At 55.9% G+C, this 15,933-nt stretch overlaps 3 protein-coding genes across 11 annotated transcripts; all 3 read left to right on the top strand.

The window, feature by feature from the left end:
* Nucleotides 1-512: 512 nt before the first annotated feature.
* Nucleotides 513-6,327, top strand: DTX3 (deltex E3 ubiquitin ligase 3). Of its 6 annotated transcripts, XM_030822349.1 has the most exons (7): nucleotides 513-1,069; nucleotides 1,675-1,939; nucleotides 2,399-2,461; nucleotides 2,652-2,727; nucleotides 3,407-4,136; nucleotides 5,045-5,262; nucleotides 5,602-6,327. In XM_030822349.1, exons 4-7 carry the CDS (start codon nucleotides 2,699-2,701, stop codon nucleotides 5,675-5,677), a joined length of 1,053 nt encoding a protein of 350 aa, XP_030678209.1. In that variant the 5' UTR covers nucleotides 513-1,069; nucleotides 1,675-1,939; nucleotides 2,399-2,461; nucleotides 2,652-2,698; the 3' UTR covers nucleotides 5,678-6,327. The 6 variants fall into 6 exon arrangements, with proteins under 6 accessions (XP_030678209.1, XP_003252814.1, XP_030678207.1 ...); XM_003252766.3 differs by lacking the exon at nucleotides 1,675-1,939; XM_030822347.1 differs by lacking the exon at nucleotides 1,675-1,939 and having other exon boundaries at nucleotides 2,198-2,461.
* Nucleotides 6,328-6,744: 417 nt separating this feature from the next.
* LOC115830442 (rho guanine nucleotide exchange factor 25-like) lies at nucleotides 6,745-7,784 on the top strand. Its single transcript, XM_030822344.1, has 3 exons — nucleotides 6,745-6,844; nucleotides 7,099-7,213; nucleotides 7,647-7,784. The coding sequence occupies exons 1-3, from the start codon at nucleotides 6,746-6,748 to the stop codon at nucleotides 7,757-7,759; spliced, it is 327 nt and encodes a 108-aa protein (XP_030678204.1). The 5' UTR covers nucleotide 6,745; the 3' UTR covers nucleotides 7,760-7,784.
* A 184-nt stretch (nucleotides 7,785-7,968) lies between these two features.
* Nucleotides 7,969-13,772, top strand: ARHGEF25 (Rho guanine nucleotide exchange factor 25). Of its 4 annotated transcripts, none has more exons than XM_030822342.1 (16): nucleotides 7,969-8,521; nucleotides 9,286-9,426; nucleotides 9,571-9,674; nucleotides 9,794-9,889; nucleotides 9,970-10,046; nucleotides 10,224-10,290; nucleotides 10,546-10,649; nucleotides 10,861-10,930; nucleotides 11,046-11,135; nucleotides 11,219-11,311; nucleotides 11,496-11,546; nucleotides 11,766-11,843; nucleotides 12,041-12,241; nucleotides 12,366-12,546; nucleotides 12,812-13,023; nucleotides 13,311-13,770. In XM_030822342.1, exons 4-16 carry the CDS (start codon nucleotides 9,800-9,802, stop codon nucleotides 13,419-13,421), a joined length of 1,425 nt encoding a protein of 474 aa, XP_030678202.1. In that variant the 5' UTR covers nucleotides 7,969-8,521; nucleotides 9,286-9,426; nucleotides 9,571-9,674; nucleotides 9,794-9,799; the 3' UTR covers nucleotides 13,422-13,770. The 4 variants fall into 4 exon arrangements, with proteins under 4 accessions (XP_030678202.1, XP_030678200.1, XP_030678201.1 ...); XM_030822343.1 differs by lacking the exon at nucleotides 7,969-8,521 and adding an exon at nucleotides 8,548-9,097 and having other exon boundaries at nucleotides 13,311-13,772; XM_030822340.1 differs by lacking the exon at nucleotides 9,286-9,426 and having other exon boundaries at nucleotides 9,460-9,674.
* Nucleotides 13,773-15,933: the final 2,161 nt, after the last annotated feature.

Raw genomic sequence — 15,933 nt, 5'->3', positions numbered from 1 at the left:
CCCTAGGCTTCCTGGGAAAGCTGTCCTCTTCCTGGAGGGAAGGAAGAGTACAGCAGGGTCCTGGGAAAGTGAAGAAAGTGACTAGCCCTCCAGTCCAGAGGGGGAGTGAAAAAGGGGTGGATGAATAGAGGTTGTTGCCAGTTTGGGAGATTCCTGTCTTGGCTGAGGAAGTCTTTTGGCTGGTGGAAAAACCTGGCTTGATGTGGCCCCAGGGAAGTGAGTTGGATTGGGCGGAGACTGCTTGATGTGGGAAGCAGAGCAGAGCTTTTTTTTTTCTTTGAGAGTTTTTAACTCTATTTGAACCATACACTTGACACTACCACCACCTCAAGCCACTTTTTAAAAAATGTATTCGCTTCCCATTATGCACCAGCCTCCATATCCCTGTTTGTGGAAAGAGAAAAATCAGAGGCACTTACCAATGATCATCTGAGAGCAGGTTGTGGGGGTCATAGGAGGTAACAATCTAGAAAGAGGCAGGAGATGAGGGAGGGGATTGAAATAGTTTAGTACCCGGATTTGTTTATTTTTTAGAGCCAATGCTTTTCTTTTTACTATGACTCTTCCCATCCCACATTGTTCCTCAAAGGCCCTTCTACCATAAGGATTCAAAAAATTGCCGCCCTCCCCCCGAATCCCCATATACCCACCAACACTTCACCCACCCATCCACCACCAGCTCCCGGGAGCTGCTACGCAGCTGGCTGGGAAAGAAAAGGGAGAGTGCTCCTCCGGGAGCGGGGAGCGAGAAGGGTGGCGTCTCCAGGGATTTAACCTCCTACCCTCAGTTCCATGACGCCACCCCCTCCCTCCAAAGACTGGGACAGCGCCTCCATTTTTGTTTTGGGGAGGAAGGGCAGGGGCTTGCGGATAGAAGGGGGTCAAAGGAACGGTGATTATCACCTGTGAGGGGAAAGGGGGTGCCGTCCTCCCTCCTTCCCTTTCCCTCAGCCTGCACCCCCTGCAACCCCCCACCTTTCGGGGTCTCCCCCCCTTGTTGCTAAGGCCCGGACCGTCATCCCAGCAACAGCCTCAGTCATGTGACCGGCAATGGCGGCGCTGACGAGAGGTAGGTGAGCCCGGCGCCCCCCACACCCACCGCGCGCCCCCCGGGCCCCGCTCGCACCCCTCACGCGCCCCCCGCTCCCCCGGCACCCCCTCCTCCACCTCCCTTCCCCGCGCGCGGCTCCAGGCTCCCTGCTCCGTGCCCGGCCGATCATCTTTCTAGCACCCTCCAGCCTTGGCCTCCATTCGGGGGTTCTGAGGGCTGCGATCGGGCCGACATGCACCCCCACCCGGCGGTGGGGATCCGGGGGCTTTGGCTAGTGAGGGATGTGGGGAGTTGGTTCCGGGTCGGGTCTTGGAGGAGGCCGTGGGGGGAGGGCGGGAGCTGCTTCAGTGGATGCCCCCAGGGACCCTTGCCCGTCCGGGCTGTGCCTCCCTCTGGTCTCTGTCTGGAGGGAGAGACTGGTCCCTTGTCCGGCCTGGGTTGCCACAGAGGAATCACAGACCCACCCTAAACTGTGGCCCCGCCTCCCTTTTCTGTGCCAGCAGGACTTGGACCTAGGACACCTAGGTCCTGGGTCCCCTGTGATGGGGAGAGAAGTGTTGCATCGCGGATAGACTGTATGGGCTGAGACTCTAGGGTTCCATTTTCACTTTATGAATCTCGAGGTGCATCTGGCCTTGGGGAACGATGATGGAGGCATGAAGGGACAGCTGCTCCTTTTTGGATCAGTCAATAAATGGAGGTCACACCAATGGCCCTTCTTTCTGTTTGAGCTGCATTTGGAAGTGTTGTGGAGACAGCCCCGTAGCACAATGCAACCAGACTCAGGGAAAACATCAGGGCCCTCCAGCTGAGCCCTTGTGTGAGCCCCGCCCCTCCCTAAATGCCAGACTTGGGAGCTGACAGCCCTGCCTGTGCTGGGTTTAAAAGGTGACAATGAGAACTTTGTTATTGCAGGGGCTGCTGCCACTTTGGTCACATCCTTAACAGACTTCAGCAGAAGGGACTGAGTTAGCTCTCAAGGAAGGCTCCCTGGCAATAGGGGCTGAAATATTTGGGAATATGGAGCAGGGCGAGGAGTTGGGGAGCATAGGAAATATTCTGGTCCATGTGATCTGAGGGAGGTGGCAAGAAGACCTCCACCTGTGTGGGCGTTTTCTTTCCTGACTTCTCTTATGTGTGCCCTAGGCTTTCTTGGGGGCCTCAGAGCTGGGGAAGAAAGGAGGAAGGTTAGCATGTTGAAGTTCCTTCTTGAGCAACTTGGGGAGAAGCTGATGATGGAATTCTGCAGAGGAGAGAGGAGATGGAAGGGGACTTTTTATTTCTGGGTTGGCTGAGGGAAATGGTAACATTTGCCATCATAACTTTTTACCCTTCCCCAACTCCCAGTCCTGGTCAGCTGAGTGGAAATAGAAGGATTTCTGCTGCCATCATCTTCCATGGGCTTTCCAGGTATCTCCCCGGCAAGGGATCCTCAATTTTCACCCTTAAACTGGTTTCCTTCATTCCATGTTCCAAGTAATGCCATTCTTAGCAACCTGTACCCAGGTTTCTGTCTCTGTTCCATGGGCTGCTGGTTTGGGGGCCATGGGAATTGGGAGAAGGGGTTTCTCATTTTCCTTCCATTTTTCTGCCCTACCAGGTCACACGACCTACAAGTAGGGAGCAGGGAAAGAAGAGTGAGCCTGCATGCCAATTCTAAGCTCTTCAGGATCAAAGTAAGCAAAAGGAGGGGCAAAAAGTCTCCCTCCCCTTTAAACAGTCCATTTTCCCCCCAGAAGTGGGAGGGGCAAATTGTTTCCATGATCTGGGAGAAATGACAGGAGAAACAAGACTGATACGTGGCTTAGATGATAACATAGCTGTGGAAACTTTTTTTTTTTTTTTTTTTTTTGAGGCAGAGTCTTGCTCTGTCCCCCAGGCTGGAGTGCAGTGGCTGGATCTCGGCTCACTGCAAGCTCCGCCTCCCGGGTTCACGCCATTCTCCTGCCTCAGCCTCCGGAGTAGCTGGGACTACAGGCGCCCGCCAACACGTCTGGCTAATTTTTTGTATTTTTAGTAGAGACGGGGTTTCACCGTGTTAGCCAGGATGGTCTCGATCTCCTGACCTCCTGATCCGCCCGCCTCGGCCTCCCAAAGTGCTGGGATTACAGGCTTGAGCCACCGCGCCCGGCCAGCTCTGGAAACTTTTTTGCTCTTCAGTGGGTACTGGGTTTGGAAGATAAGGGGAGACAGAATATGAATTTGGGGGAAGGGTTGGGGATTAGGCTTTGAGAAAACAGAGGTAATAGAGAATTTGGAAGGAACCTGAAGTAGGAGGCACTGATACTTGTCAAATGGGGACCCCCCACCCTGAGTCCCTTTCACCCTGGGGGCAGTGTCGTTCGTCCTGTCCAGAATGGCAGCCTGTGGAGGCACCTGCAAGAACAAAGTGACTGTCTCCAAGCCTGTGTGGGACTTCCTGAGCAAAGAGACCCCAGCCCGGCTGGCCCGGCTTCGGGAGGAGCACCGTGTGTCCATCCTCATAGATGGCGAGACTTCTGACATCTATGTTCTCCAGCTTTCCCCACAGGGCCCTCCCCCGGCCCCTCCCAATGGGCTCTACCTAGCCCGGAAGGCTCTCAAGGGGCTGCTAAAAGAGGCGGAGAAAGAGCTGAAGAAAGCTCAGAGGCAGGGGGAGCTGATGGGCTGCCTGGCTCTGGGGGGTGGAGGGGAGCATCCTGAGATGCACCGCACAGGCCCACCCCCTCTCCGAGCAGCCCCACTTCTGCCCCCAGGAGCCAGGGGGCTCCCCCCTCCTCCTCCCCCCCTGCCCCCACCTCTTCCTCCTCGCCTTCGGGAGGAGGCAGAAGAGCAGGAGAGCACCTGCCCCATCTGTCTGGGGGAGATCCAGAATGCCAAGACATTGGAGAAGTGCCGGCATTCATTCTGCGAGGGCTGCATCACCCGGGCTCTGCAGGTGAAAAAGGCCTGCCCCATGTGCGGCCGCTTCTATGGGCAGCTGGTGGGCAACCAGCCCCAGAATGGGCGGATGCTGGTCTCTAAGGACGCCACCCTCCTACTGCCCAGCTATGAGAAGTACGGCACCATTGTCATCCAGTACGTCTTCCCGCCCGGTGTCCAGGGGGTAAGAAGACCATGGCCTGCCCTTACCCTTTGGCTTTCCCCAAGCTCTGACCTAGGAAAACCGAGTGAGGGTGAGCGTGCTTGTTAGATGTGAGACAGTCTTGCTGTCTTCCACTGTGCCCTCCTACTCAGTGCCCTGGACCTAGGAGGTCCCCGTGAGGCCCAGCTTTTCCATCCCTGTGATCCCAAGGCACACGTGAAAATCAGATATGAGCTAGGAAAAAAAAAAAAGCAAATCAGATATGAGAGAAAGGAATTGCATATTATTTCCTTGATGAACACAAATACTGTGCTGACATCTTGGCAGAGGTAAATTCTGTGGAGGTGGTGGCTTAGGGGAAGGGAGGCACAATAGGAAGGGATCTGACCAACCCAACAAAGCCAGGAGCATCACTCTGTAAAAACAGGAGTGGTCAAGGCCTATAGGTGTCTTCCTGCTAGACAAAGAGTAATGTGCAATTCTGGCTGCAGAGGGGTGAAGAAGCTGCACAGAAGAGTGATGGAAAATGGAACAAGTTAGACAGTGGCAGAAACATTAGGAGTATTTTCAGGTGAAGGGAAGGCTGAAAGATAGATTATTCTGTCTTCACATTTTTGCTGAGTTGTCTGGAGTGTAGGGACCAGCTAACTTCCATCACTTCTGAGAATCCATTTGTTGCTGAATGGAGACTTGAAGGATTGAGGCAGCAGAAAAAATCTCTTAAAACATAAGGATTATGCTCTGAAACAGGCTTTTGCTGCAGAGGCCGTATAATCTCTCCTGCTGTGGAAAGCTGTCAGCCTGTTGCTGCCCCGTTCGCATTAGCTGGGGGTGCTCAGACAGAGACTGGCCTGGATGACCCTCCACTGGCATCTGGGCCTTAGGATGCCTGGCTGCTTACTGCCCACTCTGCTTCACCTTCCTCCCAGGCTGAACACCCAAACCCAGGAGTTCGGTATCCTGGCACCACACGGGTGGCCTACCTCCCGGACTGCCCTGAGGGCAACAAGGTGCTGACCCTGTTCCGCAAGGCGTTTGACCAGCGTCTCACCTTCACTATCGGCACGTCCATGACCACAGGGAGACCGAATGTCATCACCTGGAACGACATCCACCACAAGACCAGCTGCACAGGGGGACCCCAGCTGTGCGACCCCTCTTCATTTCCTTTCCCTTGGCTCCTCCCCTTTGCTCCATTTCCACTGAGGGACCCACCAACCCCTCACTCAGGGAGCCTCCTAACTGGAGAGGACCACTTCCAAACTGTTCAGCCATCTCAGTTTCTCCTACATTCAACCTGGTCCTGGTGTGCCCAGCTTAGCCTACAAAAATAAGCAGAATTGGGCTAAGTTATCTTGGGTTTGGAGGTGTCCTCCCTTAGGAGAGGTGGGGAGGTGTCTGAGCCACCTAGAATGAGGGTGAGCATGGGGATAATAGCAAGTTCAAACAGCTAACAACCCTCACCCTCATTTCTCTTTGCTCCCAGGTTTGGGTACCCAGACCCCACCTACCTGACCCGGGTGCAAGAGGAGCTGAGAGCGAAGGGTATCACAGATGACTGAAGGACATCGCCTTTGCCAAGGCCCCTGCTGTCCGCCTCTACTAGGACCCAGCAGAAGCCTCTTTCTCCTCTCTGCCCCCTGCCCCCCACACCACACCTGTAGGGGACCTGTCTGACTGGGAAGGGAGTTCCGAGAGGGAGGGGGCAACCCATTCCCCCATCCCCCACTGGCCAAGTGTTTCAATGCAGAGTGAGCCACTCCCTTCTGGCAGAGGCCGACCTCCAAGGCTCTGTTCCCCGCTCCCCGTGTACATATACTCCCGGTTTCCCTGCCCCTCCATTGCCCTTGGCTTTTTCTGGTATGTGCTGTGCTCCATGACCAAGCGGAGAAAGGACCTAGGGTGGGGAAGGGAGGGTCTCTTGATTCCCAACCGCCCCCACATACTGCTTCACCGCTGAACTTCGGGTGCCGGGGAGGAGAAATTGGGCTGATGTGAGCTCCCCGCCACCCCCCATGGAGCCGGCTGTGTGTGTTCATCAGATACAGTTCTCCCTTAACCTTGTCCTTTCTCTCCTGTGTCTCAGTCTCCGTCAGTCTGTCTTTCTCCGCTCTTCTCTGATCCCTATGAGGAACCTCCTTACCCTGTTCTGGAATCGCTGCCAGACTGTAGCTTTTAATTTAATAAAAATAAAGTAAAATATGTAACTCTTTATGCCACACCGTTCTTTTCCAGGGACTGGGTGGGGGTGGGGTGGGGAGCGGGACCTGCTGGAAAGGGGAGAGGGGGTGATGGGGAGATCCCTGCGTGCACTCCCAGTCCCTCTGCCTCCTGAGGACCTGGGGAAACGGGATGCACCAGCGGGCTCTGTAGTAACACTGAGAAACCCTGGGTCACACTTCGATGTTGGAATTAGTATTAAGAGGGTGTTGTTTTGTTGTTCAACTATGGTTGTAGAGAAAAGAACAACCCTACCCACTTTGCGAAGTTTGGCTGGGGTGGGAGTGGGGGCGGAGCCGGGCAGGGGGCGGATTCCGTAGCAGCAACTCCCCGGACGCGCGCAGGCCTCAAAGCCCCCCAGCTTCCGTGCCCCCTCGACCCTGAAACTTGGAGCAGGGTGGGGGTTCAGTATGAAGCCCCCGGACCGCCCCGCCCCTGGCCGCACTGACCGGATACTGGGGGTCATGGGGGGCATGCTAAGCGCATGCGCCCTCCCCGGGCAGGAGGGGGTAAGAATGGGGGCTCGCGGTGGGGTCGGGGGTCTTTCAGGGCCTTCAGGAGGGCTGCACCCACAACTCAATTTATCCGAAAACGAGTTCTGCGGGGCAGTCGCAGGAATGCATGAGTTCTATTACGAGGGCCATAGCCCCGTTCTGGGCGACACTTTTATAACAATGTGGATTTTGACAGGTAGGAGAAGGGGAAGGGGGAAGTCAGGGCTGCCTAGGAGGGCAGGTTCCTTACAGGGGTTCTGTCCCCGCAGCCCCCGAGGAGAAGCCCCCTGGGGTTGGGGGGTACCGAGCCAGAGTCTGAACGTACGGAGGGAGATCACAGAAGGGATCGCGAACATGAGGTCCTCGCCGGGGCTCTGCAGCCCGGTAAGAAGCTGGGGGTGGGGTGGGGCACAGTTTGCTATCCTGCGCCAAGTGGCGAATTCAAAAATATTCTGCTCTTATTAGCATAAAGTTCGCATCTAGTTTGCATGAGACCCATTTAATCGCAGAGACCTCCACTCCTCTCGCCTTCGAGTCCAATGTGTATCCCCCATCCCAGTCGGTCCCGAGCCCCCGCAGGCAGAGTGTCCCCGCGCCCCACCCCTGGCCCCTCGCCAGCCCGGGCTCCAGGACTTCGCCTTAATTGGCGATTAGTCTTAGCTGGAGTTCCGAGGCCTGGAGGAAAGAAGGGTCCTGACAGAGGGCGGCATCTGGGTTGTGTTCACCCACAAAAGACTCCCCATACACGCACCCCGTACCAGGGGGCCTCTGTCCACGCGGTCGGGGACAGCCCCAAACCTAGAACATCTTCGCACAGGCCAAGGCCCCATCCACCGAGTCCTCCTTCATCGCAGAGGCCAAGGGGAGACCTGGGCAGACCCTGCCGACAGGCTGAACCCCGACCCCAGCGCTCCGCAGACCCCGGGATGAGAGAGGGAGGGGGACCCCGGGGCGGGGGAGCACGGGCTGGGGAGGGGAAAAAGCGCTGGGGACGTGGAGTGGGAACGTGGTGGTGTCTGGGGGAGGGGCGATCGGGGCGGGAACCCGGCGCAGGCAGGAGGGGGAACGCGATGGAGAGGGCGGAGCTGGGCCGCAGAGGCCCCGCCTCGTGGCGGCCCCGCGGCCAGGCCTGTTATTCAGCTCGCCGCTCCGCTGGGACCCGCACAGCGCCAGTGGCTCGGGGGTCGGCCCTCGCCTCCTCCCTGGCCCGGGCCTAGAGCCACCCCCAACCAGAGGCCGGAGACAGCTGGAGAGGCTGCCGCATCCCGGCCCAGCCTCCCCTACCATCCCTCCCCCTTCCACTGGACATCTGGACCCTAGGCCCCCGCACCGACAGGGTTCCGGAAACCCTCCCCGCCCAGCCCGGCGGCCGGGCCCCGCGCCTCTCTCTCTCTAGAGCCCCCCAGCCCGCCTCAAGACTAGACTTCCGCCTACCCCTGGACACCTCCTCCCGGTCCCCTCCCTCCCCCCCTCCCACAGCCTGGACCAGGGTAGGAGGGAGGGGGGGTGTGCGCCCGGCGCCGTCCCCGCCCCGCCCCCCGTGATTCCCCCTGCATGGCCGGCCCGGGTGGGGGGAGCGGGGGGGCCCGGGCGCCATGCGGGGGGGGCACAAAGGGGGTCGCTGTGCCTGTCCCCGTGTGATCCGAAAAGTGCTGGCAAAATGCGGCTGCTGCTTCGCCCGGGGGGGACGTGGTGAGTGCCAGGTCGAGAGGGCCCAGTGTCGAGTGGGGGGCGGGCTGGGGGTTCAGGGCATCTGTTTGCCCTGGCCCTTGGGATTTAGGGTTGGAGACTGTATGTGTTTTCCAGGAAAGTGGTTTCTTAAGTGATCCCTAAGGTCCCTTCTGCCTCCAAATTTCTGTTAGTTCAAGTTAAGGAAATTGGGGAAGGGGCAGGGAACTCATCTCTTTCCCTTAGTCAAACGGGTTTGAGAAAAATCCAACCACAATCCCCTTAGTCCTAGAACCGATTATTTTCCTCAAACCTTTTGCTAAGAATCTACTTCTGAAGAGGGACAGGGGAATGGAGGAATGAGAATGAGGTGGTTCTACAAGGGGCTTTATAAGGAATCACAGCTCTCTGTCGCTGAGCACAGGCCAAAGATAACCCTGATGGACCCTCCTCATTGGCCTCCTCTATTGGGTCTACGCATGTGTTGGGGAGGTGGGCTGCAGAAGTCTTTTCTTTCTATAGTGATTACTGCAATTGGTGGAGGAGGGGACTGGGAGTGGCAGATGGACCCAGCTCATCCTCCCCTCTCCCCAGAGAATGGTCTGTACCCATTGAAAGGGGGAGGGTTGTAGGAGAGCAGATGGCCACCCCCAGTTTCCAATGTCTGCCCAGATGGCTGCCCCCGCCCCCATATCTGTGCTATGCTCAGGATATGGGGAACCTCCACATGTAACTGGGGGTTCCAGGCCTGGAGAGCCAGGTGTTTACCTTACTGTGCTTTCTCCCAGGGGTGCCCTGGTGAAATTTTCTATCCTGGCCAACTCAAATGAGGATGGCAAGAGAGTGAGCCCTTGGAGAGAGAGGCTGAGCATCATGAAGAGAAGACCCTGGGAGTTCCCTGGGGACCCTGAGTCTGGAGCTGGGGCAAGGTCTATCACCTCCTCTCTTTTTCCTCCCATTAGAATCCTATTCCATTGCGGGCAGTGAGGGGAGTATATCGGCTTCTGCTGCCTCCGGTCTGGCTGCCCCCTCTGGCCCCAGCTCTGGCCTCAGCTCTGGCCCCTGTTCCCCAGGCCCCCCAGGGCCCATCAGTGGCCTGAGGAGATGGTTGGATCATTCCAAACATTGTCTCAGTGTGGAAACTGAGGCAGACAGTGGTCAGGCAGGACCATATGAGGTGAGCAGGGAACGGCACCAAAGCATGTGGGACATCTATGAAGGACACTGGCAGAGAGGGCAAGTTGGGGCCACCCAGCTACTGTCCCTGACCTCTGACACTTGACTTCTGGCACCCAGAACTGGATGTTGGAGCCAGCTCTAGCCACAGGAGAGGAGCTGCCGGAACTGACCTTGCTGACCACATTGTTGGAGGGCCCTGGAGATAAGACGCAGGTGTGAGGACAGGCTCTGGGGAGGCTCCTTTCACTCAAGGGGCATTCGTTTGCTCACCCTAGGATGTTCTTTCCTTCCAGCCACCTGAAGAGGAGACTTTGTCCCAAGCCCCTGAGAGTGAGGAGGAACAGAAGAAGAAGGCTCTGGAAAGGAGTATGTAAGTGTCCACAGCCCTTCCCTGCGGTTGCGCAACTTCCAGAAGACTGTCCCTCACATTTTAGATGGAATTTCCTCCAAGGTTGGCTATGATGATAAAGGGGAGGAGGGAGGAACCAGCTGAACCAAGGATGAGCTCCGACACTGAAGTGGGGGCCTCCTCCTGCTTTCATCCTAGGTATGTCCTGAGTGAACTGGTAGAAACAGAGAAAATGTACGTGGACGACTTGGGGCAGATTGTGGAGGTAGCTCCCTTTACCCCTTCCCAGCCCCTCCTGCCTGCTTTTCCATCTGCCCAGGGCTATTTTCAGGAGGTGCCTGGGCGCTCCTCTGTCCCACCTCTCAAGCCTCCCCACTCCTGGACCTCCCTACTCTGGGGGCAGGGCGGCTCCCACCAGGGAGCAGGAGGTGGAACACACTCTGGATTTGTGTATAGGAGCACCATTAAGGTGGGGAGAGGGCCACCACATGCTCATGACCCACCCTCAACTTTCCCACAGGGTTACATGGCCACCATGGCTGCTCAGGGGGTCCCCGAGAGTCTTCGAGGCCGTGACAGGATTGTGTTTGGGAATATCCAGCAAATCTATGAGTGGCACCGAGAGTGAGTGGTGGAACTCTGACAGCTAGGTGCTGGGGAGGGGCCCTCATCTGGTTGTCCCTGTATCCTAACATCAGCCCATTGCGACTTAAGGAATGTTTGGAGAAGTTTTGTAGGGCACATTACCAGGGCAGACAGCTCGAAATTGCTGGGAGTGGGCGAGGTGGGGGTTCTGAAATGTATTTGACCTGCCCTTCTCTACCAACCCCTCCAGCTATTTCTTGCAAGAGCTACAACAGTGTTTGAAAGATCCTGATTGGCTGGCTCAGCTATTCATCAAACACGTGAGGCTTGAGGGGGCAGGGCCTGGGGCGGGGCTTAGGAATTGGCTGGGATTCTCTGGAGATGTGTCCTCCCTCCTTGCCCACCCTGCTCTCTCTTAAACATTACCCGTGTTAGGAGCGCCGGCTGCATATGTATGTGGTGTACTGTCAGAATAAGCCCAAGTCAGAGCATGTGGTGTCAGAGTTTGGGGACAGCTACTTTGAGGTCAGTGGCTGAGATGTCTTGGTGGGAAGGAGGACAGAACTGGGGCTTTCCAGGCTGCATAACCATCCTGTCCCTGTCCCCAGGAGCTCCGGCAGCAGCTGGGGCACCGCCTGCAGCTGAACGACCTCCTCATCAAACCTGTGCAGCGGATCATGAAATACCAGCTGCTGCTCAAGGTCAGGACCCCCTTTTTCCTGGGGGCACAGCTGGCTGTCATAGCCGTTTCCTCATTCATCTCCCCAGGGTTCTTAGGGCTCCCCCAGACTTCCTGAGGGCCCTCACTGGTGTCCTCAGGGAGGATGTGAGAGCTTCTAAGGGTGTCCTCGTGACCTCCCTGAGCGTTTCTTCTCTCTGTCTTAGGATTTTCTCAAGTATTACAATAGAGCTGGGATGGATACTGCAGAGCTAGAGGTGAGGACCCCAGATCTTCCAGGACACACCATGTGCTCCTTATCCTTCTAGTATCTCATGGGTTCCCCCAGCCCCTCGGGTGGTTTACAGCTGTCTGGTTTTTAGGGGGAGGCTGGTTGGGGTTGAGACACCGTCTGAAGAGGCAACTGGCTGAGGAGGCCTCTTTCCCAATAATGACTCTCTTCGTCCAACAATGCGCCTCCCTCACCTGTGTCCCAGCAAGCTGTGGAGGTCATGTGCTTTGTGCCCAAGCGCTGCAACGATATGATGACGCTGGGGAGATTGCGGGGATTTGAGGTACGGAGATAGGGCAAGAAACCGGAGGCCCGATGCTCTTCTGCCCCAGCCCTAGCACTCAGGAGGTCCTTGTGGGGAGTTGTCTTCTCCAGGGGCTGACCCCGTGGTTGGTTGGGCATGTCAGGTGAGGAAGGGAGGAGCAGAGAATTGTCCTTTTTCTTGTTCTTTTTCCAAGGCCACTATCCTTTTGGTTTCAGGGCAAACTGACTGCTCAGGGGAAGCTCTTGGGCCAGGACACTTTCTGGGTCACCGAGCCTGAGGCTGGAGGGCTGCTGTCTTCCCGAGGTCGAGAGAGGCGCGTCTTCCTCTTTGAGCAAATCATCATCTTCAGTGAAGCCCTGGGAGGAGGAGTGAGAGGTGGAACACAGCCTGGATATGTATACAAGAACAGCATTAAGGTGGGGAGAGGGCCACGAGGGAGGGCTTGGAGAGAGAGAAGGCATGAGGCCTCTGAGAGGATGTCTCAGAGGAGCCAGAGAGGGCCTGAGGAATCTGGGGGCTGTCTCCTATCTGCCAATTCAGGTGAGCTGCCTGGGACTGGAGCGGAACCTCCAAGGTGACCCTTGCCGCTTTGCATTGACCTCCAGAGGGCCAGAGGGTGGGATCCAGCGCTATGTCCTGCAGGCTGCAGACCCTGCTATCAGTCAGGCCTGGATCAAGCATGTGGCTCAGATCTTGGAGAGCCAACGGGACTTCCTCAACGGTGAAGCTCTCATCCTTTCTTCCCGATGTGCTCTCTCAGCCCCTTGACCTCCTGAATCCCTCACTGCCCAGTCTCCAGTGCCTACCCTCTGACCATGGCCCATCCCCTTTTCCACTGCTAGCTCAAAATTTGATAGAATCCTTAAAGCCCTAAGCAGTTGACACTGGCTGACAGAGAGGGAGGGCAAAGTGGGAGAATGATACAGGCCCTAGGGAAGAGATCTGTCTCTGAGGTAACCCTCCTTCTGTTCCTCTCTTTGCTCCAGCATTGCAGTCACCCATTGAGTACCAGAGACGGGAGAGCCAGACCAACAGCCTGGGGCGGCCAGGAGGGCCTGGAGTGGGGAGCCCTGGAAGAATTCGGCTTGGAGATCAGGCCCAGGGCAGCACACACACACCCATCAATGGCTCTCTCCCCTCCCTGCTGCCATCACCCAAAGGGGAGGTGGCCAGAGCCCCCTTGCCACTGGATAAACAGGTATGACGAATAAAGCTCCCTCATTGTAGGGATAAAAAGGGGAGAGCCTCTCTTGTTCTGGGACCCCAAGCTCCCTCCCGATATCATTCCTTACTTTTGTCTGGTCCTTCCTACTTCTCACCCCTTACGCTTCTCCCCTCTATTTTAACTCAGGAGAAGCTGATAGTCTCAGACAGTCTAAGATATCTGGGAAGAGGAGGTGGCTTGGCTAGGGACTTAACTGAAAAGAGAGAAGTGAGGGTAGATTTCTGGCCTTTTTGATCCTCTGACTTGAATCTTTTCTTCAGGCCCTTGGTGACATCCCCCAGGCTCCCCATGACTCTCCTCCAGTCTCTCCAACTCCAAAAACCCCTCGCTGCCAAGCCAGACTTGCCAAGCTGGATGAAGATGAGCTGTAACTGGTGAAAACCATGGGGGTGGTACTGACTCAGCCGCCTATTCCCCGAGGAGCTTCAGGGCAGTCCTTCTGGCACTGCTCCAGAATTCCTCCTTCTTGGTGTGCCTGGAGGGTGGGCAAGGCTGGGAGGGATATCAACTTGGAGGAGAGCACCTAGACCCAAGGACTTTTTTCCGCCCAAGGAACACAGTTTCCTTTAGCTCCCACCCCTATGCATGCATCATGGTCCCCCCAAAAGGAGGATATGTGGGTGGGTGGGAGGGCTGGGGCAGGGGCCAGATGGAAATTATTGGTTTTGTTTTTTAATTTTGTTTTTCCTGTTTTCTGAGAATAAAGGTTTTGTTATATCACTGAGGCTGCTGTCTTGGCAGAGGGAAGGGGAGGCTGTAGTGGGGGTAGGTGGGGTGAAGTGATATGGAAGAGATCGGTTGGCCCCAGCCACTGGAGGAGGGGGTCTGGTGAAAGGAGAAGGGGACAGGGTGTAAGATAAAAGATGTTGTTATCTTTGTCCCTCAACTGCAGTTGCAGCAGTTGAGGGACAAAGACTGAGGCATGAAACCACTGGAAAGCCCTAGATTCTTCTTCCTTTTTTTTTTTTTTTTTTTTGTAGAGTTAGAGTCTCACTATGTTGCCCAAGGTCTTGAACTCCTGGGCTCAAGTGATCCACCTGTCTTGCCCTCCCAAAGTGCTAGGATTACAGCCATGAGCCATTGCATCTGGCCAGCCCTAGATTCTTGATGTATCCTCTTTACCCAGCCCTTCTTTTTCCCTAGCCACCCTCTGGTCTAGACCCCACCAGAAAGCCCAATGCAGTGTGACTTCTCACCATTCCCCCAACACCCAGATACGAAAGCACAAAATGCCAATGTACCTTTCCTTCTGAGGCTGCCATGTTCAGCTGAGGGAGGATGGGAAGGTGGAGAGGATCCCGGGGGCTGCAGCCTTTTCCTGGCTCTGGGTCTCCTTATCTTTGTTCTCTGCGAGGTCATAAGCCATGTTCATAGTGAGCAGAAGGGGATTCTTCTTCAAGCCATGGACCCAAGAATGGACAGCCCAAGGGGATCTTCACCCCTCCCAACTTCTGGGAGAGCCGCTGGAACAGAGCGAGCCAAACATTCACACAGCCATGTCCAGATGTCCTGTCCTGGGTCCTTATGCATCTCCGAGTCCACTGTATCCATTCGTCCCTTGGGCTCAGTCACGTGCACTTGGGCTTCCTCAACAGACAATAGACTGCTGGGGTGGGAGGGTGAGGAGGAGAGCTGGAGCCTCCCTGTGGGCCGGAGGTCCCTTTGGCTGACAATAGGGGGAGGGATTCCTAAGGCGGGGGGACAGGACCTATTGCCCAGATAAGACTTCTGCGGAACAATAGGAGGAATTGAAGAGGGGAGACCCACCCTCACTGCACCCCACCCCCCGGGCTTTGGGGTCATGGACTGGGGGACCAGAGTATCATGGGGAGGGGTGCCGAAGATTCTTGCGAATGGAGGGGGGATTGTGGCCAACAGCAGGATTCTGGAGTTAGAACATTTATATTTCTTTAGGAAACCATAGGGACACATGAGGTGGGTGGCTGACTCCTTTGCACTTAGTTTGACCATATATGTACTTTTGAATGCCTACTTTGTGAACAGCATTTTTTGTTTGTTTGTTTGTTTTTTGTTCTTTTTGAGGTGGAGTCTCACTCTGTCGCCTAGGCTTGAATGCAGTGGCTCCATCTCGGCTCACTGCAACCTCCACCTCCTGGGTTCAAGCGATTATCCTGCTTCAGCCTCCCCAGTAGCTGGGATTACAGGCACCTGCCACCATGCCCAGCTAATTTTTGTATATTTTAGTAGAGACAGGGTTTCTCTATGTTGGTCAGGCTGGTCTCAAACTCCTGACCTCAGGTGATCCACCTGCCTCGGCCTCAAAGTGCTGGGATTACAGGCATGAGCCATTTTGCCTGGCCTGTGAAAAGCATTTGAATGTGATAAATGGTGCTTCAGTTTTTTTGGTTCCTAAGAAAAAAATATCCTGTGGGTTCAATATTTCCCCCGAGGCCCTGAACTAGGCCCAGCCACTCCTCACAGAGGTGTGGGTGCTGGTTCTGTCATTATCCCTCTCCAATACGTGTGGCTGCATTCCATGTCAGTAGGACATGAAACTGCTTTTTGGAGCCAGCTGTGCCCCATGAAGATGTGAGTCTGGGTGAGGTTCAGGATGGGCGCTGAACTTTTTTGCTCTGGCTGGGAGAATGTAGTGGTTCAGGGAAGGACCAGTGACCCAAGAGGAACCAGCCTCTTTCTCCGCCCAAGGTGCCGATGGGGAAAGGAACCGGGAGTGAAGTGAAAAGTCTAAGAAGGGGTAAATAGCGGGTGTTGAGTGTCGAGGTGCGCTTGCCTTTCGGCTTCTCTCTCTCTAATCTCTACGCATTTCCACAGCCACCCTAGAGCCAGCGATCAGATCCGGCCAAGGATGTCTGCAGAAACGCCTAACATAGAGACTCTCTCTCTCCAAGCCGCGGCTCTCGC

Source organism: Nomascus leucogenys, chromosome 11 (assembly GCF_006542625.1).
Source record: "Nomascus leucogenys isolate Asia chromosome 11, Asia_NLE_v1, whole genome shotgun sequence".
NCBI classification, from domain to species: Eukaryota; Metazoa; Chordata; class Mammalia; order Primates; family Hylobatidae; genus Nomascus; species Nomascus leucogenys.
The sequence above is the reverse complement of the archived record's forward strand: the minus strand, read 5'-3'. Positions and strand labels throughout refer to the sequence as shown.

Bases quoted from the DNA above. Each gene is read 5' to 3' on its own strand.
- ARHGEF25 (XM_030822340.1), top strand. From the start codon at position 8,425: ATGCGGGGGGGGCACAAAGGGGGTCGCTGTGCCTGTCCCCGTGTGATC. The intron at 11,844-12,040 runs GTACGGAGATAG...TTTTGGTTTCAG, and splicing joins GGAGATTGCGGGGATTTGAG to GGCAAACTGACTGCTCAGGG. The intron at 12,547-12,811 runs GTGAAGCTCTCA...TCTTTGCTCCAG, and splicing joins CCAACGGGACTTCCTCAACG to CATTGCAGTCACCCATTGAG.
- LOC115830442 (XM_030822344.1), top strand. From the start codon at position 6,746: ATGAAGCCCCCGGACCGCCCCGCCCCTGGCCGCACTGACCGGATACTG. The intron at 6,845-7,098 runs GTAAGAATGGGG...CTGTCCCCGCAG, and splicing joins CCCTCCCCGGGCAGGAGGGG to CCCCCGAGGAGAAGCCCCCT. The intron at 7,214-7,646 runs GTAAGAAGCTGG...ATCTTCGCACAG, and splicing joins CGCCGGGGCTCTGCAGCCCG to GCCAAGGCCCCATCCACCGA.
- DTX3 (XM_003252766.3), top strand. From the start codon at position 2,699: ATGCCAATTCTAAGCTCTTCAGGATCAAA. The intron at 2,728-3,406 runs GTAAGCAAAAGG...CGTCCTGTCCAG, and splicing joins CTAAGCTCTTCAGGATCAAA to AATGGCAGCCTGTGGAGGCA. The intron at 4,137-5,044 runs GTAAGAAGACCA...CCTTCCTCCCAG, and splicing joins TCCCGCCCGGTGTCCAGGGG to GCTGAACACCCAAACCCAGG.